The sequence below is a fragment of the Phaethon aethereus genome, assembly GCF_964289735.1.
Source record: "Phaethon aethereus genome assembly, chromosome: 6".
NCBI lineage: Eukaryota > Metazoa > Chordata > Aves > Phaethontiformes > Phaethontidae > Phaethon > Phaethon aethereus.
Genome location: NC_138580.1, coordinates 40,175,607 through 40,196,410, shown reverse-complemented (window position 1 = coordinate 40,196,410; position 20,804 = coordinate 40,175,607). Strand labels below are relative to the sequence as shown.

The window sequence follows — 20,804 nt, the reverse complement described above, 5'->3', positions numbered from 1 at the left end:
CAATGCCTCCTGTTATTAAGAGAACAATAAAGGCCCTGATCCAAAGCCATTAAAGGCACTAAAGTCTTTTTACTGACTTCAGTGTATCTTGGATCAAGGCCTGAATGAAATGGACTTTAAAGCATTGGCATACAAACCTCAGAGGATGGAGCATTATTTTAGAGCTTCCCATAGAGTTCAAATGCAGGGTAGAAGGGAAGAACTTTTCTGTATATCGTTTTCAGATGATGGCTTAGAGTGTTATTGTGAACAGCTTTCAAATATGCATTTTCCAGCCATTCCTTCATGCCTTAATGCATTTTTGGTAAGAGAATGAGTTTAGTGTATATATTGCAAATAATGCTCCTTTTAAAGGAAAAAGTTCAAAGCTAGATTGTTTTTCAATTTATCCCAGTAACACTTAATCACACAAAAAGTCATTAGCCCTGCTTCCTGGCATACCTTTCTCATCTCCTTTGACTTTGTCTGTGCATTAGCCACTCGAGTCACACCTGAGTTTGAACATCACCATGCTTGGTAATCATGCAGCAGGTTAGGTCACTAGATACCTCTGCTTGCAGGCTAGGAAGTCTCTCTCTATTTGAATGTCCTTGTTCTTGCAGAAAAACTCTGGAAGGCAGTGGAAGGAAGCCACCATCCCTGGCTACCAGAACTCTTATACCATCTCAGGCTTGAAGCCTGGTGTGATATATGAAGGACAGCTCATCAGTGTTCAGCGGTATGGCCACAAAGAAGTCACTCGCTTTGATTTTACCACAACAAGCACCACAGCAGTGACAAGTAAGTTGAACAGCAGGGCATCCATAAAAACCTAATCTTCACCGAAGTCTTTGTTTCATACATCCCAGTTAACTCAAAAGTAGCAATGGTTAATTAAACCTCTCTCTCTTCTCTCTTGTAGGCAACACTGTTTCAGGAGAGACAACTCTTCTTCCTCCCGTGGTTGCTACTTCAGAGTCAGTCACTGAAATCACAGCCAACAGCTTTGTTGTTTCCTGGGTTTCTGCTTCTGACACAGTTTCTGGATTCCGCGTTGAGTATGAGCTGAGCGAGGAGGGCGATGAGCCACAGTATCTTGGTAAGACAATATTTGAGTCAACTAGACCAAAGCATTGGAAACAGTATGTCGGTGTTCTCTGTGACAATCAGTATAGCTAGTGTAAATGGTGAGGACCTTGCTATCCTTCAGTATGATTCAATTAGGATATGAGAGTGGTGAGACTCGCTCAGATTAAAAGCTCACTTAGTTCATTGTCCTTTCTCCATCAATGGCCATAAGTTCATGTCCAAAGAAGAGTATGAGAACAAGGCAAGTATATAGCAATACCCCCTCAGAATACTGTCCCAGGATCCTGCAGAGGAAAACTCCCTGAGCTAGGGGTGGTGGATTTGTAATAACTGTGGGTGGATATATTTATTCTTTGCATCTCCATGAATTTGTCCAGTCTTTTTTTCCTTTTGAAATCACGTAAATTTACTAGCTTCCACAGCATCCTGAAGTGAGCAGCAGTGCAGATGAGAAGAGAACCAAATCTATTTTTTGAACCGGCCGCCTGGCTAATTTCCTTTGCTATACCTTTGTCTTTCCATCAGAATGGACAGAGACAAATCTTTTGCAAATGCTCTCTCTTGGCTACTTGTCATCTCATGGATGTCTGTTCCAGTCCACTCTGTCAGTTGTTTTGTTTGGATAGGATCTTATTCATCTTTGATAATGTGACAATTTAGCTAAGCCAGGGAGCTGGTTAAAGGCACTAGACTCAGACCAAGGAATTGAATCCACTTTTCTAACATCTGTTGTAGAGCCTGTGTCACCACACATAATTTCATCTTAACTTCTTTTTCCTAACTTCCTGTCTTAACAATGGGAATAGCGATACCTCACAAGGATTTGAGGTTGTAATAGCTATTAGGACATGACTTGCGATGGAAGAACAATGTGAGAAAAAGAACAGTAATCTGCTGACCTAATAATTCTCCCTGGACTGTTGCTCCCCTGAATTCATGAGCAGAAGTGGCTTACATTGGGACTGCCAGCACTGTCACCACCTTTCTTGTCTGCACAATGGCTGCCCAGACAGCTGAGCTCTGTTGTGAAGCAGCTCCTGAGCTCATCTGTCTACAGACAGAGGTTTACAGGCGAATTGAAAGGCAATTCCCAGTTTCCCTTGAGATGCTTGGCTTCAGTCTGGCCAGTAAGGGGCTGCTTCAACAGGGAATTTCCTACATCTGGCATGTAGGTGGACATCTGGGGGAAGGGAGGGAGGAGAGAAGTTCATCAGCCCTCATGTCATTCTTCTGCACTCATGAGTCAGTCCTTCCACATAACATCTTCATGTGAAAATTTTTCCATAGATTTCTGTATTGAAAATACAACAGTCAGGCTATGAAATGAGTACTCGGTTAGTTGAGATGGCTAAATGCCAGCAGTGTGCAGGGGCTGCAGCTCAAGTTGCCCTGCCATATCCCACATAGGCCTTGCTGTCCCAGGTGTTGCCTCCTTGCTGAGTGTGGAGTTCTGTCCCAACTCTCCACACAACTTTTCTGATGTGCACTAAAGACACAGTGCAGAACAATTGCTGTTTTATTGCAGGAAGCCTGTGATTCAGCCCAGATTAGAACAGAAGTCTCAATTATTTCATTTGGAGAGAAAGCAAGAAGATAGAATTGCTAAGGCAATTTTTTCTTTCCTGCCTTCCTTAGATCTTCCAAGCACAGCCACTTCTGTCAATATCCCTGACTTGCTTCCTGGTCGCAAGTATATTGTTAATGTCTATCAGATCTCTGAAGAAGGAGAGCAGAATCTGATCCTGTCTACTTCACAGACTACAGGTACGTGTGGGTGGGTGTTGCTGCACTTCGAAAACTGTTTGGCTTGTCTGCTCAATAAATTTTTGTTACCTCTTATCCTCAGCTTGCTGTCTTCCTCTGTTTATTCCTTTAAATAGCTCCTGATGCACCTCCTGATCACACCGTGGAAAGTGTAGATGACACATCAATTGTTATTAGCTGGAGCAGACCACAGGCTCCGATCACAGGTTTGTCTAATTGGAGTGCATCTATTTTGCTCTATGGGTAGAATCTGAAATCTAGGTAAAAAAGAAAATTAAGTATAACTCTGGGACAGAAGGCTCGTGCGTAATTGAAACCAGCTGGAAAGCACATGGGCAGTTTAGCATTTGCTTGGTTTCACTGTCTGAACCAAGCAATTCAGGAGGCTGGATGCAAAACAACTCCTTCTGGATTTGTGTTAAATAAAAACAAGCCCCATGACCTTCTCTTTGTATCTGTCATCCAGACCGTCCCGTAACAAGCACAAGAATTGTATAGACCCTAAATCCACATGTCAAAACCCATAAATATTCTAATCCAGATCAGATTATGCTTTGTAAGGCATTATGAGTGTGCGATCTGTAGATGGGATGTGAGCACAAGCAAGCCACAGGTCCCACTGTAGTTCAGGACTATTTTTATGAAGCCTCAGTGGGGAGATCAGTTTAGTTCTCATTTCTAGCATTCCTTGTGCTGGCTTACTGATTGTGGCTATGGACTATATCTCTCTCTCTTGCTTTAGGCTACAGAATTATCTACACACCCTCCGTGGAAGGCAGCAGCACAGAGCTCAACCTGCCTGACACTGCTACCTCTGTAACGCTCAGTGACTTGATGCCAGGTGTTCAGTACAACATCAGCATCTACGCAGTGGAAGAAAATCAGGAGAGTACTCCTGTCTTCATCCAACAGGAAACCACAGGCGTCCCACGCACAGGTAACAGTCAGCATGTTCTGGATATCAGTCACTGAGTTTTCTGTCGGTACATAGAGCCAAACAACAATGCAGGCTTGTATTGCTCTAGCTAAATGAATCTTTAAATGGACTCAATTCTGGTTTTTGTCATTGTTGTGTTTTTTAATTGTAAATGTTGCTGGTATTGAAGTTCTATAGTAAAGTTGTACCCACAAATTGACACAGTCAAGCCACCACTCTGCATTAAGAGGGTTGTATTTCCTAGGGATCAGACTGCAGGCAGGTCAAAAGGTTGGGCTTGCATCTCATTTCTACAGAAAAGAGAGATCAGAGTTTCTGAAGTTGTCTTAAGGGGGTTCTGCTAAGATGTCTTCTTAAGAGCCTGGTAAATCATTTTGCCTCAGTACTTGGCCTGCACATGTTTAAGGTTATGTACTCAGACACCACAACACAAATCCAAAAATCGTTCACCTGACTTCTCCCGCTCCCTTCCAGTCCTAAACATTATTTTCCATTACAGTTCGTGGGGATGGGAGATTGCTCAGCATTGACTGATGTGCCAAAATACCACCACATGATCGAAACTTGAGGCACCCACAATTAAAAAAACTACTGGTTTCAGGGTTCTTTAAGTATCCAATTTGGCTGAATAGCCAAACCAAAAGAAAGGAGAGTGAAAGAGTTGGGATCTGATGTGGTAGCAGTGGAATTTGATGGTCCTGCAAGTTGCAAGCACGTGTTTGCAAATGGGAATTTACCAGGAATAAACTCAGCTCAATGATTTTATGGTTTGGCATCTGTATCTTCCAAAAATGTGCATTGGTTAACCTTAGAGCAGTATCAGTCCTATTCTGAAGAAAGTTAATTTGAACGTAGGAATTCAAGGGTGCAGTACTTTGGACCAACACAGAGGAAACTGGATTTTGTCTTTGACTACAGTAAGGCCAGATCAGCCCCTGTACTTGTTTAATTATAAAAGATAGATTTTAAGGTAATTATAGACATTCAGAACATGCCATGGGTTTTGAAAACCCTCTCTTTTAATTTTAAAAGGAGGATCCTGTTTCCAACCCCTGGAGTATGGGGTTTTTTTTCCCCCCCAAAGCTTTTGGTTATGCATATACTTGAAGTTCTGTGGCATATTAAATCTGGTCTTTCAGTTTTTTTCTGTGACAGCAAGATACCTTCTATGACTGAAGGCATAAAATACTTAAAACTATGTAGTTATGTTTTGAATTGTAGTCTGCTTGAATATTGTCAGGGAATATGTGTATAAGGTAAAGTTACCATGACATTTTTAATTTGGTAAATATTCTTGGGCTATCCACTTTTCAATCAAAATTCACTTTTTTTCTTCCATAACTATAAAAAAAACTATGGCTTCTCCTGCTAAGACTGCTCCCTCTAACACTGTTCTGTCACTCCGCTTTCAGATGAAGTTCCTTCACCTAAAGATCTGCAGTTTGTGGAGGTTTCTGATATCAAGATCACCATCATGTGGACGCCACCGCAGAGCCAAGTGTCTGGCTATCGAGTGGAAGTGATCCCTGTCAATCGCCCTGGCCAACATGGCCAGAGACTGCCCATCACCAGGAGCTCTTTTGCTGAAGTTGTTGACCTGCTCCCAGGAACAACCTATCTCTTTAAGATCTTTGCTGTGAGCCACGGCAGGGAGAGCAAACCTTTGACTGGAGAGCAAACCACTAGTAAGCGTCTTTCCTTCGTGCTTTTTTCAACCTTTTGAAGTGCATATTTCTCTGTCGCCTAGAGAAATATATAAACAGAACACTTAAAGTGCAACAGTTACAGCCCAGGAGGTATCCCATAACTAGGATGACAGGGCTGGGAATTCATTCACTCAAACAATGATCTCTTCAGCAGATTTATCCTCCTCCAGGGCTTTCCAATGGGAGTTTAACTCTCATGGCACTTTAAAACAATTTTGCATGGCTGGAATTCAACTTTTTTATTACTGACTGAGAATTGATGGGCCCTGCAGTTCTTTTACAGCACAGATCACAGCCTGTGATGATTTTTTTTTTTTTTTTTAGGATTCCTTAGGGCAGATTTCAGCATGACTTAGGAGCCTTACTGAGATCATTCTGAAAAATCCCTATCTCCTTTCTGACAGCTGTGTACCTATTTGGCTCCACTGTCAGCAGTAGGAGTTCTGCATGCACATGTAAGGACAGGTCTTGTCATTAAAAGGACTGCATTTCAGCTTTGCCAGGTCAGGCCTGACTTTCCACAGGCTGTCTCATCACCCCAGAAATTTCCGTGTCATCCCAGTGAAACCTGGGAAACTGGTTTGCAGCGACCTCAATGGGCTGTTGACAAGAACCATGGGGAGCATATATTTTTCAGGAAGGGTTGTGCAGGATCTCTCAGAACGCAATTGCTAATGATCAAGTGGCAGTGCAACACATCACCAGTGTAAGGCAAGATGACAAGCGAAGTACACAGTCTGTCAGGCATTGTGTTTTGCTTTGCAGAAGTGCAGAGAAGAGAGGAGCTGGGCAAGATGTAGGCTTTCAGATGGAAGAGGAGGAGTTTAGCATGAGTTTGAGTAGTTATCTCCATTTTTGATCCAAGAGAAGCAGATCAGACAGAACCTGGGATGTGGTTAATATGAACAGAACCCGTTTATTGGACAATAGAAGAGTGACTTCGTGTTTGTGGTGTTCTTTGACTGAGTCACATTATTCAAAGGACCAAAATTCACCTATGCACATCTGCTGCTGTTCTGGTACTTCTCAGTAAATGAAAGCAACTTTTGAGAACCCAGCCCAACTCATAAAGATGAGAGGGAAGAAAAGGAAGTGGGATAATCTGTGAATATAGCCATGCTGTTTGAGAAACACTGTTTACTTGCATCCGTAAGTTAGGAGCCAGGAATAGTGCCTCTCCCTCTTACCATCTCCCTTGACTATGCAGGGAGAATGGGATCCTTCTGTTTGTCCTTTGAGTCCTTCGACATAGGTATCTGATTTGAGTGTAACATAGATGGTGTGAACACCTTCCCTCCTCTTTCAAGTGAGGCTTTCAAAAGCAAGGATGTGACTTAGGAGTCTGATGAACTCTCTTGGAAGCGTTTAGAACAACAAGAGCTCAGTTCCCAGTTAGATCTGTAAGTTTTTGTGGTTGTTTTCTGGAGCCTTGGCTAGGTGTAGAGCTCCTCTGAAAGTCCACACACACAGAGGTGTACATCAGAGCATAGACATTTGATTCAGACAGCACAGAGCCAGTTACAAATGTCTGGAATCATTTTCCATAGGCTATGATCATCCGCTTAACAGCTTTGCCTAAACCACATTTCAGAAAGTATTCACATAAATTGCATCCTGTAATCGAAAGTCCTGGGAAAAAGAAATCATTCAGAGTTCCCAAGGAAAACCCTGCAGCAAAAGTCTCTTCCCACGGTGTAAATGTGATTCTCTTTTTGGCCTTCCGTTAAAAAGCAGTCTACAAATAAACTCTGAGTGTGTGTGTGGCTTTTTAATCTTCCTCTTTTGCCTTTAGTATGGGGAGAGGAAGTGATAAAGGTCTAATAGAGCTGGCAAATTAAATTATGCAGAAAGGAACTGACTGTAGGCTACAAATGGAAGATACAATCCTTGTCTGATGAGACTTAGCACAGCTCTAAGTACCAAGAAAAGATAAAGCTGACTCTCAGCCCGTGGGTAAGAGATGGGCCTAAGAAGGGTCACACTCATACTTTGTCTTTTAGAACTACCCCATATTTGCAAGTGGTGGAAGAAGGAAGTCCTCGCTTCCTTTTCCCTCCCTCCTCAAAAAGGGAGAAAACAACTGGGGAGAAAACAAAAGGGACAAAAACTGCTTCCCACTGAATCACTGGGAGAGTGATGAAAACGTTAATTCTTATCACAAAAATGTTATTTACTCAGGGGGAGGAAAAAGCATTTGCCATCAAAACAGAGCATTGATGGAACCTCTCCTCACTTCTCTTAATGTCAACATATGACTGAGACCTAGAAAAGGGGGGGAAACTTGCCATGTAGATGCTATAAACTCTTCGCTGCAGCCAGTGCTACTCCGCCTACTGTGGGAGCAAATTGCTTAAGTGTCTCCCTTTCTGATCCTCACCTTGTCTCAGCCAAATGTAGTGACATCACCATTCACTGGACTCTGGTGTAGTGCTGAAGAACCTGTGTTGTTCAGCCTCTTCTTTATGTAGTTTTCTGGGTTATCAGTTTCAGCAGCTTCCCAGGGGCAGTGATAAAAAGGGGAGGAAGCCTGATAAGAGCTGTTGCATGAGTCCCATGGGAGAGGTGAGCATGCTTAGAATTGTTGTATAGTCAGTTCCACTGTGTGATTATTTTTAAGTAGATGTAGCAACTGGTTTTCTGCAGTAAGTCACTGACTCTTATTTATTTTTACATTAAAATGACAAAGTGGGGGTGTTTTGTTTTGGGAAGGGATTTTGAGAGGGCAGGAAGTAGGACTGGGCAAAGATTTAAAAGAATAAATCTTTTTAATGAAAAAGGGCTAAAGTTAGGTTTCCGTGCTTATGCTGACAAGTCTAAACTGAGCTGATTTTTAAAAAATGCTCAGCATTCATGAGAAACTATTGAAATTCCTAAGTGCAGTTGGGTTCATCTGTCTCGCCCCAGCCGTTAGCCTGACTTCCCCATGGGATGGGCACGTATGGCAGCAACCCAAATTGGCACAGCCCTGCCTGGCCCAGCATATTACCGGCACTGAGGCATGGATATAGTTATTTCAATTCTACTTCCAGCTCTTTCTTGGTCCCCACCTTCTCTCTTCCCTACTGTTGCACTCAGGCCGTAAGCGAGAAATACAAGCTAAACCACCTCATTGAACACCTATGTTTTTTGCATGGTAATGAACGTGTTTTGGAAGTAGGGGTGAAGTAGAGAATCAGCTCAAACTGATGCATGTTATGCTTTTTCTTCCCCAGAGCTCGATGCCCCCACCAAACTGAGATTTCTCAATACCACGGAGCATTCAGTGTTAGTGTTGTGGACGCGGCCCCGTGCTGTGATCACAGGATACCGGCTGACTGCAGGTCCCACAAGAGGAGGTCAACCAAGGACCTACAATGTGGGACCTTCTGCCACCAAGTACCTTCTCAGGAACTTGCAGCCTGGTACGGAGTATACCGTGTACCTTGTGGCAGTTAAAGATGACTTGCAAAGTGCCAGAGAGACTGGAGTCTTCACAACTTGTAAGTATAATAGGCACATATTCCTTTTCCCTAATGCCCTGGCCTTTCTTCAAAACTTGTGCTGAAAGTGGCTATTGTGAACTGGTTTACAGAAGAAGCCTTTTGAAGTGCCATTCCAGCAGAACTGGTTGGGAAATATTCCTTGTTCTTCTTTCTGAACTATTTGGCAAGAAAAAGAGTTATTTGCATCAAAAAGCTTTTAGTAAAATATATTTCAGCTTTTTGGTGATTAAAAACAAAAGGGAACACTTACAACTGGTACCTCAGTTTTTGTTTAACTGAATGAAAAAAATTTAATTTTACTTGATCTTTCCAGTTGTTTCGTTTTGGCATGACAAATCAACGAAAGCAAACAGCTCCTTTAAAATGGGCAACAAATAATTAGTTTGTCATTTGTATAAAGCTGAAGGCAGTCACTTCTCAAGCCCAACCATACCATCTAAGGCAGCTCAACTGCAGTTGCAGAAACTGACACAAACATTACATTCTATCCTTTTATTTTTTTTTTAAATGTCAGTCATCTGTACTTGTGCTGCTGGCTTGGAAGAAACATTAAGCAAGTTTTGGGAGGAAAGGGAGTTCTGTAAAAACCCACACATACTTCTAGAAAGAACAAATATATTCACTGTTTAAATAATGATGAAGCAGTCGTATAAACTAACAAAACTCAAAGCCATCCAAGCCCAGAACCACATCCTCTTTTCGAAAGAGAATGTGGTTTCTTGTAGAACAATGTGAAATTAAAATAAGGGTTCAAACTTTTAATCAGAGTAACACTGTTGACCTTGGCAAGGTGCTTTTTGCTGACGGACAGCCTTATCTATAAATATTTCTTAGTTAGGCTATGACTGGATATCTTAGATGAATATTGCCTTCAAATTCTGGCTTATCTGAATGAAACCAGTCCAGTTTAAGACTATAGATTAATAAACCAAGTCTCTTCATTAATAACAAGGTCAATTCAGATTAAACTCAGTGGAGTTATTTGGACTGATTCTGGGGCACGCAAAGGCTTTGGCTTCTGTGTGATGCTTCTGACAGATATCAATGAGACCACAGACTCCTCAGATTGACTTTGAGCTTTCTTTAACTCTGCTGACTTCAAAAGAGTTGAAGACGTTGGTGAGGGATGAGATGGTCCTCGCTGGGACAGCTGGATGACAGACAAGGGTGTAGTGTTCCGCTGACTGAATGGCATATGGTGGGTAATGGAAAAAAAGCTGTTTTTTGAGGAACACTTTAGGCATCATGCCAAAAACAATATTCCCCAAATTCTTGGGGCTGGATGCATAGAGAACTTACAAGGCCCAGTTCAGTATTTTCGTTTTCCTCAGAAACAACAAAAACACTGGCTATGATTAGACCACTTGCATACTGTGTCTATCAAACTCAGCAGCAGACAGAAGTCATCTGTCAGATCCCTCTCAAATCACTGGATTTTCAAAAGTGATGTAGTTCAGCACTTATTACATACCTCTAGCTATTTGGACTGCTAAAGGTCAGGTTTTCTAACTGTTTGGTGCCAGCTGTAGCAGCTAGATTTCAACTCTGTCAATTCACTTCACAGATCAGCCTGCTGGCTCTGTTCCTCCTTTTAACACAGAAGTGACTGAGACTTCTATTGTCATCACCTGGACACCTGCCCCAAGGATTGGTTTCAAGGTAGGAGAAACTGAAGTCCTGCGTTTCTTTTTCCTCTTGCTCAGTTGTGATAGGAAGGACAGATTAAAGCTGGTTATATGGACTGCAGTGAAAATAGCACAAAGGAAAGGGATGCAAAAGGCATGCTGCTTACAGGGGACAGGTCTAGGTCACAGAGGTCAGTGCAAGCATGTCCTCTGGGCTCCAGGTCAGGTTCATCAGTGGGACATCTAAAACACAAGTTACAGGTTTAACATTTGACGTGAAGCATACAGGCCCACGATACTCATGTCGGGTGATAGTTACCTGGGATAGGAGTATTTGAAACTGAAAAGCAAACTTTGCTGCTTCTCTACAGCTGGGTGTGCGCCCAAGCCAAGGTGGAGAGGCTCCCCGGGAGGTCATCTCTGATTCTGGCAGCATCGTGATATCTGGCCTAACTCCTGGAGTGGAGTACACCTACAGCCTCACAGTCCTGATGGACGGCCAGGAGAGAGAGACTCCGATCATCAGGAGAGTGACTACACGTACGTTGCTTTTCCACAATTATTCCTTCTACCACTTGCTTCCCCTGTGCTCGCCAGATGAATAGCTGTCTTCTGTGAGCCAGTTCTAGTCTTTTCCCCCTGTTGTGGTCTGGAAGGTGTCTTGTCTTTTTGATGCGTAGCTGACAGTAGCACTAGCTCATGCAATGCAGGGTCACAACTTCAGGAGAATATTTTTTTTAGCTAATTCTGAAGGCTGAGGATACAATCAGAGGAGAAGGGATGCCGAGGGAGCTAGCATAATTCTCAGTGCCATAAATGACCTATTTGTCTGAACGCTTGCAGCATTGTCTCCACCAACCAACCTGCGCCTGGAGCCCAATCCTGATACTGGGATCCTGGTAGTCTCTTGGGATAGAAGCACAACTCCAGGTAACTATGTGAACTCACACTATGCTCGAACCTCCTGTTGTATCAGAATGCTAATGTTTGTTCTGTGGTGCCTTGCAGTTTATTAAGGAGACTTTGATAGGAAGCTTTGCTGTTGATTCCTTTAAGGAAAAATGTACTTATTTCTGGATATATTCAAGGATATAATTCATAGTTAAGTATAGGTTGCCATAGGGCTCTTCATGATTTACATTCCATGTAAAATGCTATTTTGGAGCATGAATGTGTTTAAATATTTCAGCTGCTTTAGGGATTTGAAGGATTTCTTCAAATATCCCCAGTGGTTTAAAAAAAAAATAATCCAAGGGAAGGAAAGCAAAGTGGACCAAAAAGATTTCTATCAATGAAGAGTGAGTTCATGTCATTGAGTGAGCATGGAAGTTCTGAAAGTATTCAAGATGAACTCTTCTCCAACAACAGCTGATGGGAGCTGTACAATTGTCTTCCATAAAACAAGGATTGAAAGCTATTAAAAACCCCATTCTCAGTCAGTAGATTTATCTTGATGTGTCATGAGATTTTCAGTTTGGTAAGGTCTCAAAGAGAACTGAAATTGTGCTGTGAGAGGGGCATTGCTACCTCCTGGGAAGCTCATTTTAGGGTGCTGAAAAAGCAACCTCTCTCCTGCTGGGCTCAGGGTGGCAAAATCACTTTTAAAATGTAACATGTTTGCATCAGTTTGTAGTGAGACCTGATGTAAATCAACACAGCATGAGATTACTGCATACTGGTATATCTGTATTTCAGGCATCAGTGGGTACCGAGTGACCACTGCTCCTACCAGTGGGCAGCAGGGCTCTACCTTGGAGGAAGTAGTAAGTGCAGATCAGACCACCTGCACCTTTGAAAACCTGAACCCTGGTGTGGAGTACAATGTCAGCGTTTACTCAGTCAAGGACGACCAGGAGAGTATCCCCATCTCTGAAACCATCACACAAGGTAATGAAAGGATGAGCAGCAGTTTTAGCTACTCAAAGTCAAATTGCTGAGCCCGAGAGCTCTACATTGCAGAACTCCTATTAGTCTGATGGCAGAGGGCTTAGACTTTATATTTGGTCTCAAGAAGCAGAATAGCCATATAGCAACGTGTGACAGAAAAGTTTTTATGCCCATGTACTTCTCTGCATGGGCAGCCTACGTTGTCTGTCAACAGGGTGGTGTTAAAGGGATGGATCTGTTCTATCAGTACGCTGACCTGGAGAGCAACAGAGATTTAACTTGGCCCTGCAGTGCCCCAGCATCGAGCACAGCTAGTGGGAATGGGAAGTTAGGTGAAGAGAGGTATAATGGGAAGTGAGCACAGGAGAAGTTTTAGCAGCAACAGTGGCAGAAGATGACTTCAGCACAATGGAGAGGAAAGCCAAGATTGAAAGGTCTGTCACTGTAGCACTTCTGGGACACAGAGTGGTGTGTGCCACCTCACATTACATGCTGCAATGACTGCAGAAACTACCTTTGTAGCCACAGTAGCAAAATGAATACGCATCTCCCAAAATGGTTTCATTTCATTTTCCTTTGTGAGGGCTTTGTTTGTTTGTTTTTGTTTCTGCTCAGCCCTGAAATGATGCCAGCTACTGTGTTTGCTTGCTCTTATAACACTGCTTTAAAATTTCCACGCTTCACTGAAGTGCTGTATGCTCCCTGGGGATGAACTAATACTGTGATACTGCATAATTAAAGCAGTAATAGCTTTAGCCCTTTACCATCTTCTGGTGGGGGAAAGCTAAGAATGTATGTCTCTGGCTTTCAGCACTCTTTAAAGGTGATATGGTACATGCATTTCATGTGGATAAACAATGATTTTACAGAAAATGCATTTTTTTGCATCTATTCTGTAAAATAAGACTTCTCCTAGAAAGAACATTAAAATAGAACATAACCACTATTATTTAAGCCAGTCTTTTGCAATATTACTGTCCCATAATTCCTTTTCAAGCTAACTTGTAATGATCCAACAGAATGGATATCGAGTCCTGCATCTTTGACTCACCAACTGGTGTCTGATCCTGAGTGAGGAAGAGCATCCATTAGCTCCCACTGATTTCAGGATCACGCTGCTAAAGTTACACAGCCAAATCTTGTGGCTTAAATCAATACCAATCTATTGACTTGAGCAACTGAGGGTTTGGCCACTGTCGATTAAAGATGCATCTAACATTCCCCACTCCCTGCCCAATTCTGTTGGTCCTAACATGCAGGAAAAGAACATATTTGCTCATAGGAGTAATATCGATGTGGAAAACAGTCACAGCTGTGCTTGTTTGCCATACAGAAATTTAGGCAATATCTAGACGGTCATTAAAGAGGATCCTTATTCAGTGGCTCAGTTCTGAGATTCGAACAATTTAGCCAACAAATCAAGTCAGCCTCTTGGCCACATCATGTGCTGGGCATAACCTCTGAATATGGGGATGTTGTCACTCTTACAGAATTCTTATCATCTAAAGGTCACTTTAAACCATTTGCCATCTTTCCAAGAAAGTGTTTTATTACTCACTGTTCCGATTTATCTGTTTTTAGCACATATATTGCAGCAGTTAGTGGTAAGTAGAACTTGAGAAATTCTGGTCCACATCCTCAAGCCATTACAGAGATTTGAGACCTTTCTTCCAAGTCCAGTGTAAATAGTTCAGATAGTGGATGATTGACCCTGAAGCTTTGTGATGGTTCTCACCAGCTGAGGGTGTAGGCCAATTTAGCCCCTTTAAATGACTTGATATTTTTGTGACCCCAATGATAAAAGTTAGACTTACCATTTGAACAAGACAAAAATTCTAGAGGGTCAACCAACTATTATTTCAGAGGAGTTGTTTTATTTATACATTAATAGACTTTGATATCTTCTTTTCTACCTGAAAAAAAAAAAAAAAAAAAAACCTGGGTATGTTTTTTCATCAGAAAATGATGTGTCTTTATGGCTCATCATTGCTCGAAGTAAATTTGTTGCAAGTTAGGTGTCTCTTGTAAGTCTTTTTGAAAATTGTCTAAATATGTCTAAAGTGGAAGTGCATTGTCTCAGGGGATTGGGGTTTCAGCTTCTGACTGCCCCGGGAGGCAACTGGAGACTGCTTTGAAGGGTACGATATAAAAAGAAAAAAAACAAACCACCACGACCAAAAAAAAACCCCAAAACAAAAAACCAAACCACCAAAACCCCTCCTTTTTGCCCAAACCCCAAGAGAAATTCTGCATATCACCGCAATTGCTTCTAAAGTTCTGTCAATGTTAATAGTGATGAACACTGCTTTTTTCTCCCTTGTCTTTCTTTTGCCTCTGTGTGTCTTTTGCCTTTCCTGTTTGCTCTTTAACTCATTAGAGGTGCCCCAACTCACTGACCTAAGCTTTGTTGACATAACTGATTCAAGCATCGGCCTGAGGTGGACCCCGTTAAATGCCTCCACCATTATTGGCTACCGCATCACAGTAGTTGCGGCAGGAGAAAGTGTCCCTATTTTTGAAGATTTTGTGGACTCCTCAGTAGGATACTACACAGTCACAGGCTTGGAGCCGGGCATTGATTACGACATCAGTGTAATCACACTCATTAATGGCGGAGAGAGCGCCCCTACCACTCTGACACAGCAAACGGGTGAATTTTGAAAACTTCTGTGTTTTGTGACATGGACGGTGTTTCATGCTGTTACTGGCTGTCGGGATGATGGGGCCTTGTCCAAAGAGGAACCGAGCCGCTCACTGGGGGGAAAGCCAACAAACCCAGCTTGCTCCTTTTTCTAAATGGTCGGTGGGGATGGATATGCGCTGCTCAGTTTTCTAATTTGAGGCATTTTAATACTATGTATGACTGCAGACTTGCCAGGCACATTCACCTTCTGCTATTCAGATTTCCGGGATCCAGTTTGAATTAAGAGCCTTGAAATACGAGCTATATATTCACCAGACTTCTAAAATGTGATTCACCAAAATAAGAGTGCCAAAGGGTAGAGCGGTTCAGCAGACACCCTCCAGCCTTGATTGATAGCTATTTGAGCTTCCAGCAGTCTGTTTTGGTGGTGGCCCCACTCTTTCCACAATGCCCCGAAGGATGCAGGTGAAACACCACTCCCTGAGTACATGCCATTGACAGCCATGCCACACCGTCAAGGGTCTCTAGTGCATGAGCAGAAGGCGAGCTGAAAACTGGTTCTTGCATGAAATCCTGTCATGTTTGAAAATCCTGAGGCTGTAAATCCTTCAACACAAGTAGAAGTAGAGTCATAGGAAATTAGTGATATACCCTCTCTTCTCCTGTGTGTGCATGTATGAATTCTAGATGAGATTACTTTTCCACCTGTAAGCTGCTGTATGGCAACTTTAAACCTCTCTTGGCTCTGCATGTGTAATATGAAATCCAGCTGCAAGAAGCACGTTACTGAAACTTGCTACCTTGTTTTCAAATTAGCCCCACAGGGTATATTTAAAATACCAGGAATTGCCAAGAGGTTAAAGGAGCCTGACAGCAGTACAGACATATTTTTCTCTTAACTGTAGTAGAACCGAACGTAGTTTAGAAGTCTGTTTGCATGGGTCTGACACAGTAGTCTGTTATGCATGAGAAACTTTCTCTGGTCATTTCCTGAACATAGATCTTGATCAACTTTTATGAATCGGAGAACTAAGATATATTTGTTTTTTGCTGTGTAGCTGTGCCTCCTCCCACTGATCTCCGTTTTACTAATGTGGGGCCTGATACTATGAGAGTGACTTGGACCGCACCAACTTCCATTGTGCTGAGCAGTTTCTTGGTGCGCTACTCACCTGTGAAGAAGGAGGAAGATGTTGCAGAGCTGACAATTTCACCCTCAGACAACATGGTGATCTTAACAAGTAAGTGGGTTACCTACATAAGTCAAACAAATAAGAAAGGCCCCTCTTATGACATAAGATGAGGCAAAAGAAAAATTGCTTACTGTGAGTGTAACTGGCCAAATTCTCAGCTGATCTAAGCTGATGTTGAAGTAACCTCATACAAACTCACACTAAATGGGGTTTGGCCACTTGCTTTACCCAAGTTAAAGCCAAACCACAGGAAAGTTTTTCCCATCAATCCAAGGACAGTGATGAATCAGGCTATGGGGCAATTGCATTGATTTGCAGTCTGGTTAGGTATTAAGAGTAAATACATATTACTCACCTGGTTTGCCAAAAATGTCAAGGACTTGCAGTGCAGAGGTTCAGGGAGAGGATCAAAATGTGCAAAAGGTCATTGTTCCTTTGGCTTTGTACACTTGGGACCAGAAAATAAATACTGTTTGGAACCTTACAGGACATGGCAACAAAACATGGGCATTTTCAAAAAGCTGACATTAATTTTTGCAGTGCAAAAGCTGGGTGGTTGAGTGAGAGAGAATACCCACTTTCAGAATAAGGCACCAGATCTGGAGCTTATCAGAGTTAGGACAGCTGTGTTGGAAATCCTTGGCCCTATTCAGTTTGTGTCAGCTAAAGCTTTGGCCTAGTTCATAACTAAACTACTAGATAACTGGAAGGGGCCTTGTAGAAAACTAATTGCTTCTAGCCAGCCTCCACAAACTAATGAAGCAATGATACAGAATGCCATGCTCCTTCAGGCTAAAACATTGCAAGCAATCATAATGCCACAAAATGAACTGATTTACATTTTTGACTGTCCTGGAGGCTCAGATCTTCCATCAAGCAAAACCTGATTACCTCCGTTAAGAAACACAGTTAAAATTGTGTAGGCTGAGTGACTTCTAGGTATTAGTAAAGAAATATATCTAAATTCCTGTACTTAAACTCCACAGATCTGCTCCCTGGTACTGAATATCTGGTGAGAGTCTACAGTGTTTCTGAGCAACATGAAAGTGCACCTTTGTCTGGAATCCAGAAAACAGGTACTTGAACGCAGCCTGAGACAGATGTGTGTGATTAATGCCATCTATTAAGCATTCATTAATGGGACTTTGTTGCTCTTTCTTGTGTATTGTCACCTCATTGATGGGTCACCAGCTAGTTATCAAAGAGCAATGCAGATGCACATCTTGGGAAACGCTAGGAAATCTCACATCTGATCAAGTCTGAGAGACAGAACTCCTGTTGGTTTTTAACAGAGTATTGTGGACCCCAGGTGTGAATGTACCAACAGTATCTGCCTGAGAATGAGCCTAGGCAGAGCGTATCATATCTATCACCGAGTCTTTCTTGCTTCATAACCGTGTAATGTTTGCTGGTCATGTGTGTTTGTTTACGCTGTTATCTGTGTGTGCCATACACTCTTTTCCTGTAATCACGTTCCAGTGCTCATTTATCTCACTTTGATCTTGAATGCATATGTGTTTAGTTCCATGGCTGAATAGCATTTGGCTTAGGATCTGGCAGTGTCATGGTACTGAGCTTAATGAAACATGACCAGTACTTCAGCTAAGCTCAGTCTCTTGTCTCTTTGAAATACCCAGGTCTTGATTCCCCCACTGGTCTTGACTTCTCGGATATAACTGCTAACTCTTTCACCGTCCACTGGATTGCTCCTCGTGCCACCATTACGGGCTACAAAATCAGGCATCACCCAGAGCATGGTGCTGGCAGGCCCAAGGAGGACCGCGTGCCCCCCTCACGCAACTCCATCACCCTTACCAACCTGCTTCCAGGGACCGAGTACGTGGTCAGCATCATTGCCATCAATGGCAGGGAGGAGAGCGTGCCCTTGGTTGGCCAACAAACAACGGGTAAGCCTTGAGAGAAAGCTGGCTAAAAGTTACCTCGAGGATTTTGGGTGTCCTTTAGAGAAATAGTTGCTGTTAAACTAGATCTTCCCTGCCTGCTGGTGAAACTGCTCATGAGGAAAGTGCCTGTGATACTGAGGTAGGGCCTGGTTTAGAAAAAGGTGGGAGAACTCATGCTGCTTTTGGATCGAATCAGATGTCTTTAGGGCCAGCAGAACTTTTTTTCATTGAATCTAGTCCAATGCCTGATGGTTTTTAACCAGATACATCACTTGTAGAGGTGTGTGCACTAGGCTAGAACTAAGGCAGATGAGTAGCAGAGGAGCATGGTATGATAGGTGGAATATGTAGCTGATGTACATTAACTGTGTTTAAACTCTCTCTCCATTCTCTGTTTTTCTAGTGTCTGATGTTCCAAGGGACCTGGAAGTCACCCCCACCAGCCCAACCAGCCTTGTGATTTCCTGGGATGCTCCTGCAGTGACAGTCAGATACTACCGGATCACTTATGGTGAAACAGGTGAGGGCAGGCTGCTATGGCCAGTCACAGACCAGAAGCTCTATTCTGAGGCCATTAGAAAGGCACAGAAAATAGGCAAGGCACGTTTGACTGCAGCAGACAAACTCTTGTATCTCTGAGATTCTTGCAGCATATTTAGAGAAGATTGTCAAATATAGGTGCCTTTTATTTTAAAGGAGAGCAAATCATTTTTTGTCTACCAAAAAGAAAGAGCATCTGGAGCACTCCAGTCATTTTAGAGCTGGTTCTGTGTACATATTTCATTCTTTTCCTTGGGTTGGTCTGAAAAAGACTTTGACCCAAGATCCACTGAAATCAACAGGGTCTTCTCTTCAACTTGATGCATGTAGGATTGTTCTGGGTTTCGTAATGATTTAAAATGTATAATTTAGAGATGGATTACATTTCTTTTTTCACTCCACCCTCCTTAGGTGGAAGCAGCCCTGTGCAGGAGTTTACAGTGCCTGGCACCATGTCCACTGCTACCATCACTGGCCTCAAACCTGGCGTAGACTACACCATCACTGTGTATGCTGTAACCGGGCGTGGAGACAGCCCTGCCAGTAGCAAGCCAGTCACTGTCACCTACAAAACAGGTGAGACCTATTTAAATAAACCAAAGAACCCTACAGCTTTGTGTTGGCTTACCCCCATAAATTTGTATCACTGATCCCTGGTTTCTTTTAGAAGTTATGGGCTATGTTGTAAGCCTGTCATTTTCAGTGGAGCTGCAAATCGTGGTGGCCCAGCATGATAATGACATGACAGAGAAAGGGATTGTGGAGTTGGACTTTTGGAGGAGGGAGACCCTGTGGAGTCCAGATGGGGATACAAGCAATATTTGACTGCTTATTGCAGAGTGGAAATCCTGTGGGCTCTCATATTATGGGGTCACTGTTGGCTTAACTCTGGCACTTCTGATGCACGGTCATATTATGTGATCCTGATGAGACCTGACTTTCTAACTCCAGGACTGTCATCTCACTGCTGATCTGAATATAACTTAATCCTACTCCTCCTGTAGCTGCAGATAAAGGCATTTAGTAGCCTTTAAAACAACAAAAATCTGCAACTAATGTTGATATGAGGTCAGTCACGCACACATTATGGTTAAGGCTTTTTTGCTTTGGGCTAGCATGAGGGACAAATAAATAGCAATATGTGTTTTCTGTTCTAAGCAGCACAGCCTAGAAAAGGAAGAGCAGAATAAAATTCAGCTAGGAGGCAATAGTGGAGGGATGGTTTTCTGTACTCAGAAAAACCTGGTTTTGTTGTCCAGAAATAGACACACCATCCCAGATGCAAGTTACCGATGTCCAGGACAACAGTATCAGCATCAGATGGCTCCCTTCAACATCGCCAGTCACAGGGTATCGAGTGACAGCTGTCCCCAAGAAAGGACATGGGCCCACAAAAACTAAAAACGTCCCTGCAGGTAAGAGGACATGACATCCTTCACCAGACATGTAAAGAATGCAAGATGTGACCACTAGAATCAACACTATTGGGCACTAGGCATATGCTCAAAGCCAAACTTTCTCCTGCTTGTACCATTTTTTGCCATCCTGCTGACTTCAGTTGGGTCTCATCCAGGAGAAGCTAGGGCAAATTTTTGCCCTGAAAGGTTCACATTTCTTTGATACCACTGTGCTGCAAAGGTTTGTTCTTGGCAATCCCAGTGTCTCTGAAAGGCACCTGGATTTCAAAGAAATGCCATTGGATTTTCTAGCATCCAGCAAAACCTCCTCTGAAATCCTTCTGAAGGTCACATAATGTGACCCTTGGTCATAGCATGGACTCGGTCACATATGCTACAGGCTTGACCTTGTTACCTCAGAGTCTGCCAAGTCAGCTCTCAGGAACACAGTGGGTTTTGTGGGATCTGCAGAGATAAGCATTCAAGGGATGCTTGTGATGCATTTGGGTTAATGGTCAATCCTATCCCAGAAAATGGTGAAAGCTGGTCTGCTCTTGCTTTATTTTTTTTTTACTGTGCTAACTGTAAAATGCCCTTTTAGCTGTGGGGCCTTTGAGCAGCTACAAATAGCAGAAGCCTTGTCCTGCACTGCCAGAG

The 20,804-nt window shown here is 42.8% G+C and overlaps 1 protein-coding gene across 2 annotated transcripts in view; it reads left to right on the top strand.

The window, feature by feature from the left end:
- Positions 1 to 20,804, top strand: part of FN1 (fibronectin 1) — a gene marked incomplete at its 3' end in the record, with an annotated part of 53,765 nt that overhangs the window by 19,152 nt on the left and 13,809 nt on the right. Inside the window, exons 14-31 of one of the 2 annotated variants that reach the window (XM_082001521.1) lie at positions 603 to 780; positions 902 to 1,078; positions 2,704 to 2,832; positions 2,949 to 3,038; positions 3,575 to 3,769; positions 5,182 to 5,454; positions 8,688 to 8,954; positions 10,522 to 10,616; positions 10,954 to 11,122; positions 11,426 to 11,512; positions 12,278 to 12,469; positions 14,847 to 15,119; positions 16,172 to 16,354; positions 17,293 to 17,382; positions 17,944 to 18,213; positions 18,614 to 18,730; positions 19,162 to 19,326; positions 20,010 to 20,165. In XM_082001521.1, coding sequence (XP_081857647.1) covers positions 603 to 780; positions 902 to 1,078; positions 2,704 to 2,832; positions 2,949 to 3,038; positions 3,575 to 3,769; positions 5,182 to 5,454; positions 8,688 to 8,954; positions 10,522 to 10,616; positions 10,954 to 11,122; positions 11,426 to 11,512; positions 12,278 to 12,469; positions 14,847 to 15,119; positions 16,172 to 16,354; positions 17,293 to 17,382; positions 17,944 to 18,213; positions 18,614 to 18,730; positions 19,162 to 19,326; positions 20,010 to 20,165 — 3,106 coding nt within the window. The remainder of the gene's footprint in view (positions 1 to 602; positions 781 to 901; positions 1,079 to 2,703; positions 2,833 to 2,948; positions 3,039 to 3,574; positions 3,770 to 5,181; positions 5,455 to 8,687; positions 8,955 to 10,521; positions 10,617 to 10,953; positions 11,123 to 11,425; positions 11,513 to 12,277; positions 12,470 to 14,846; positions 15,120 to 16,171; positions 16,355 to 17,292; positions 17,383 to 17,943; positions 18,214 to 18,613; positions 18,731 to 19,161; positions 19,327 to 20,009; positions 20,166 to 20,804) is intronic. The other variant, XM_082001522.1, reaches the window with a different exon arrangement.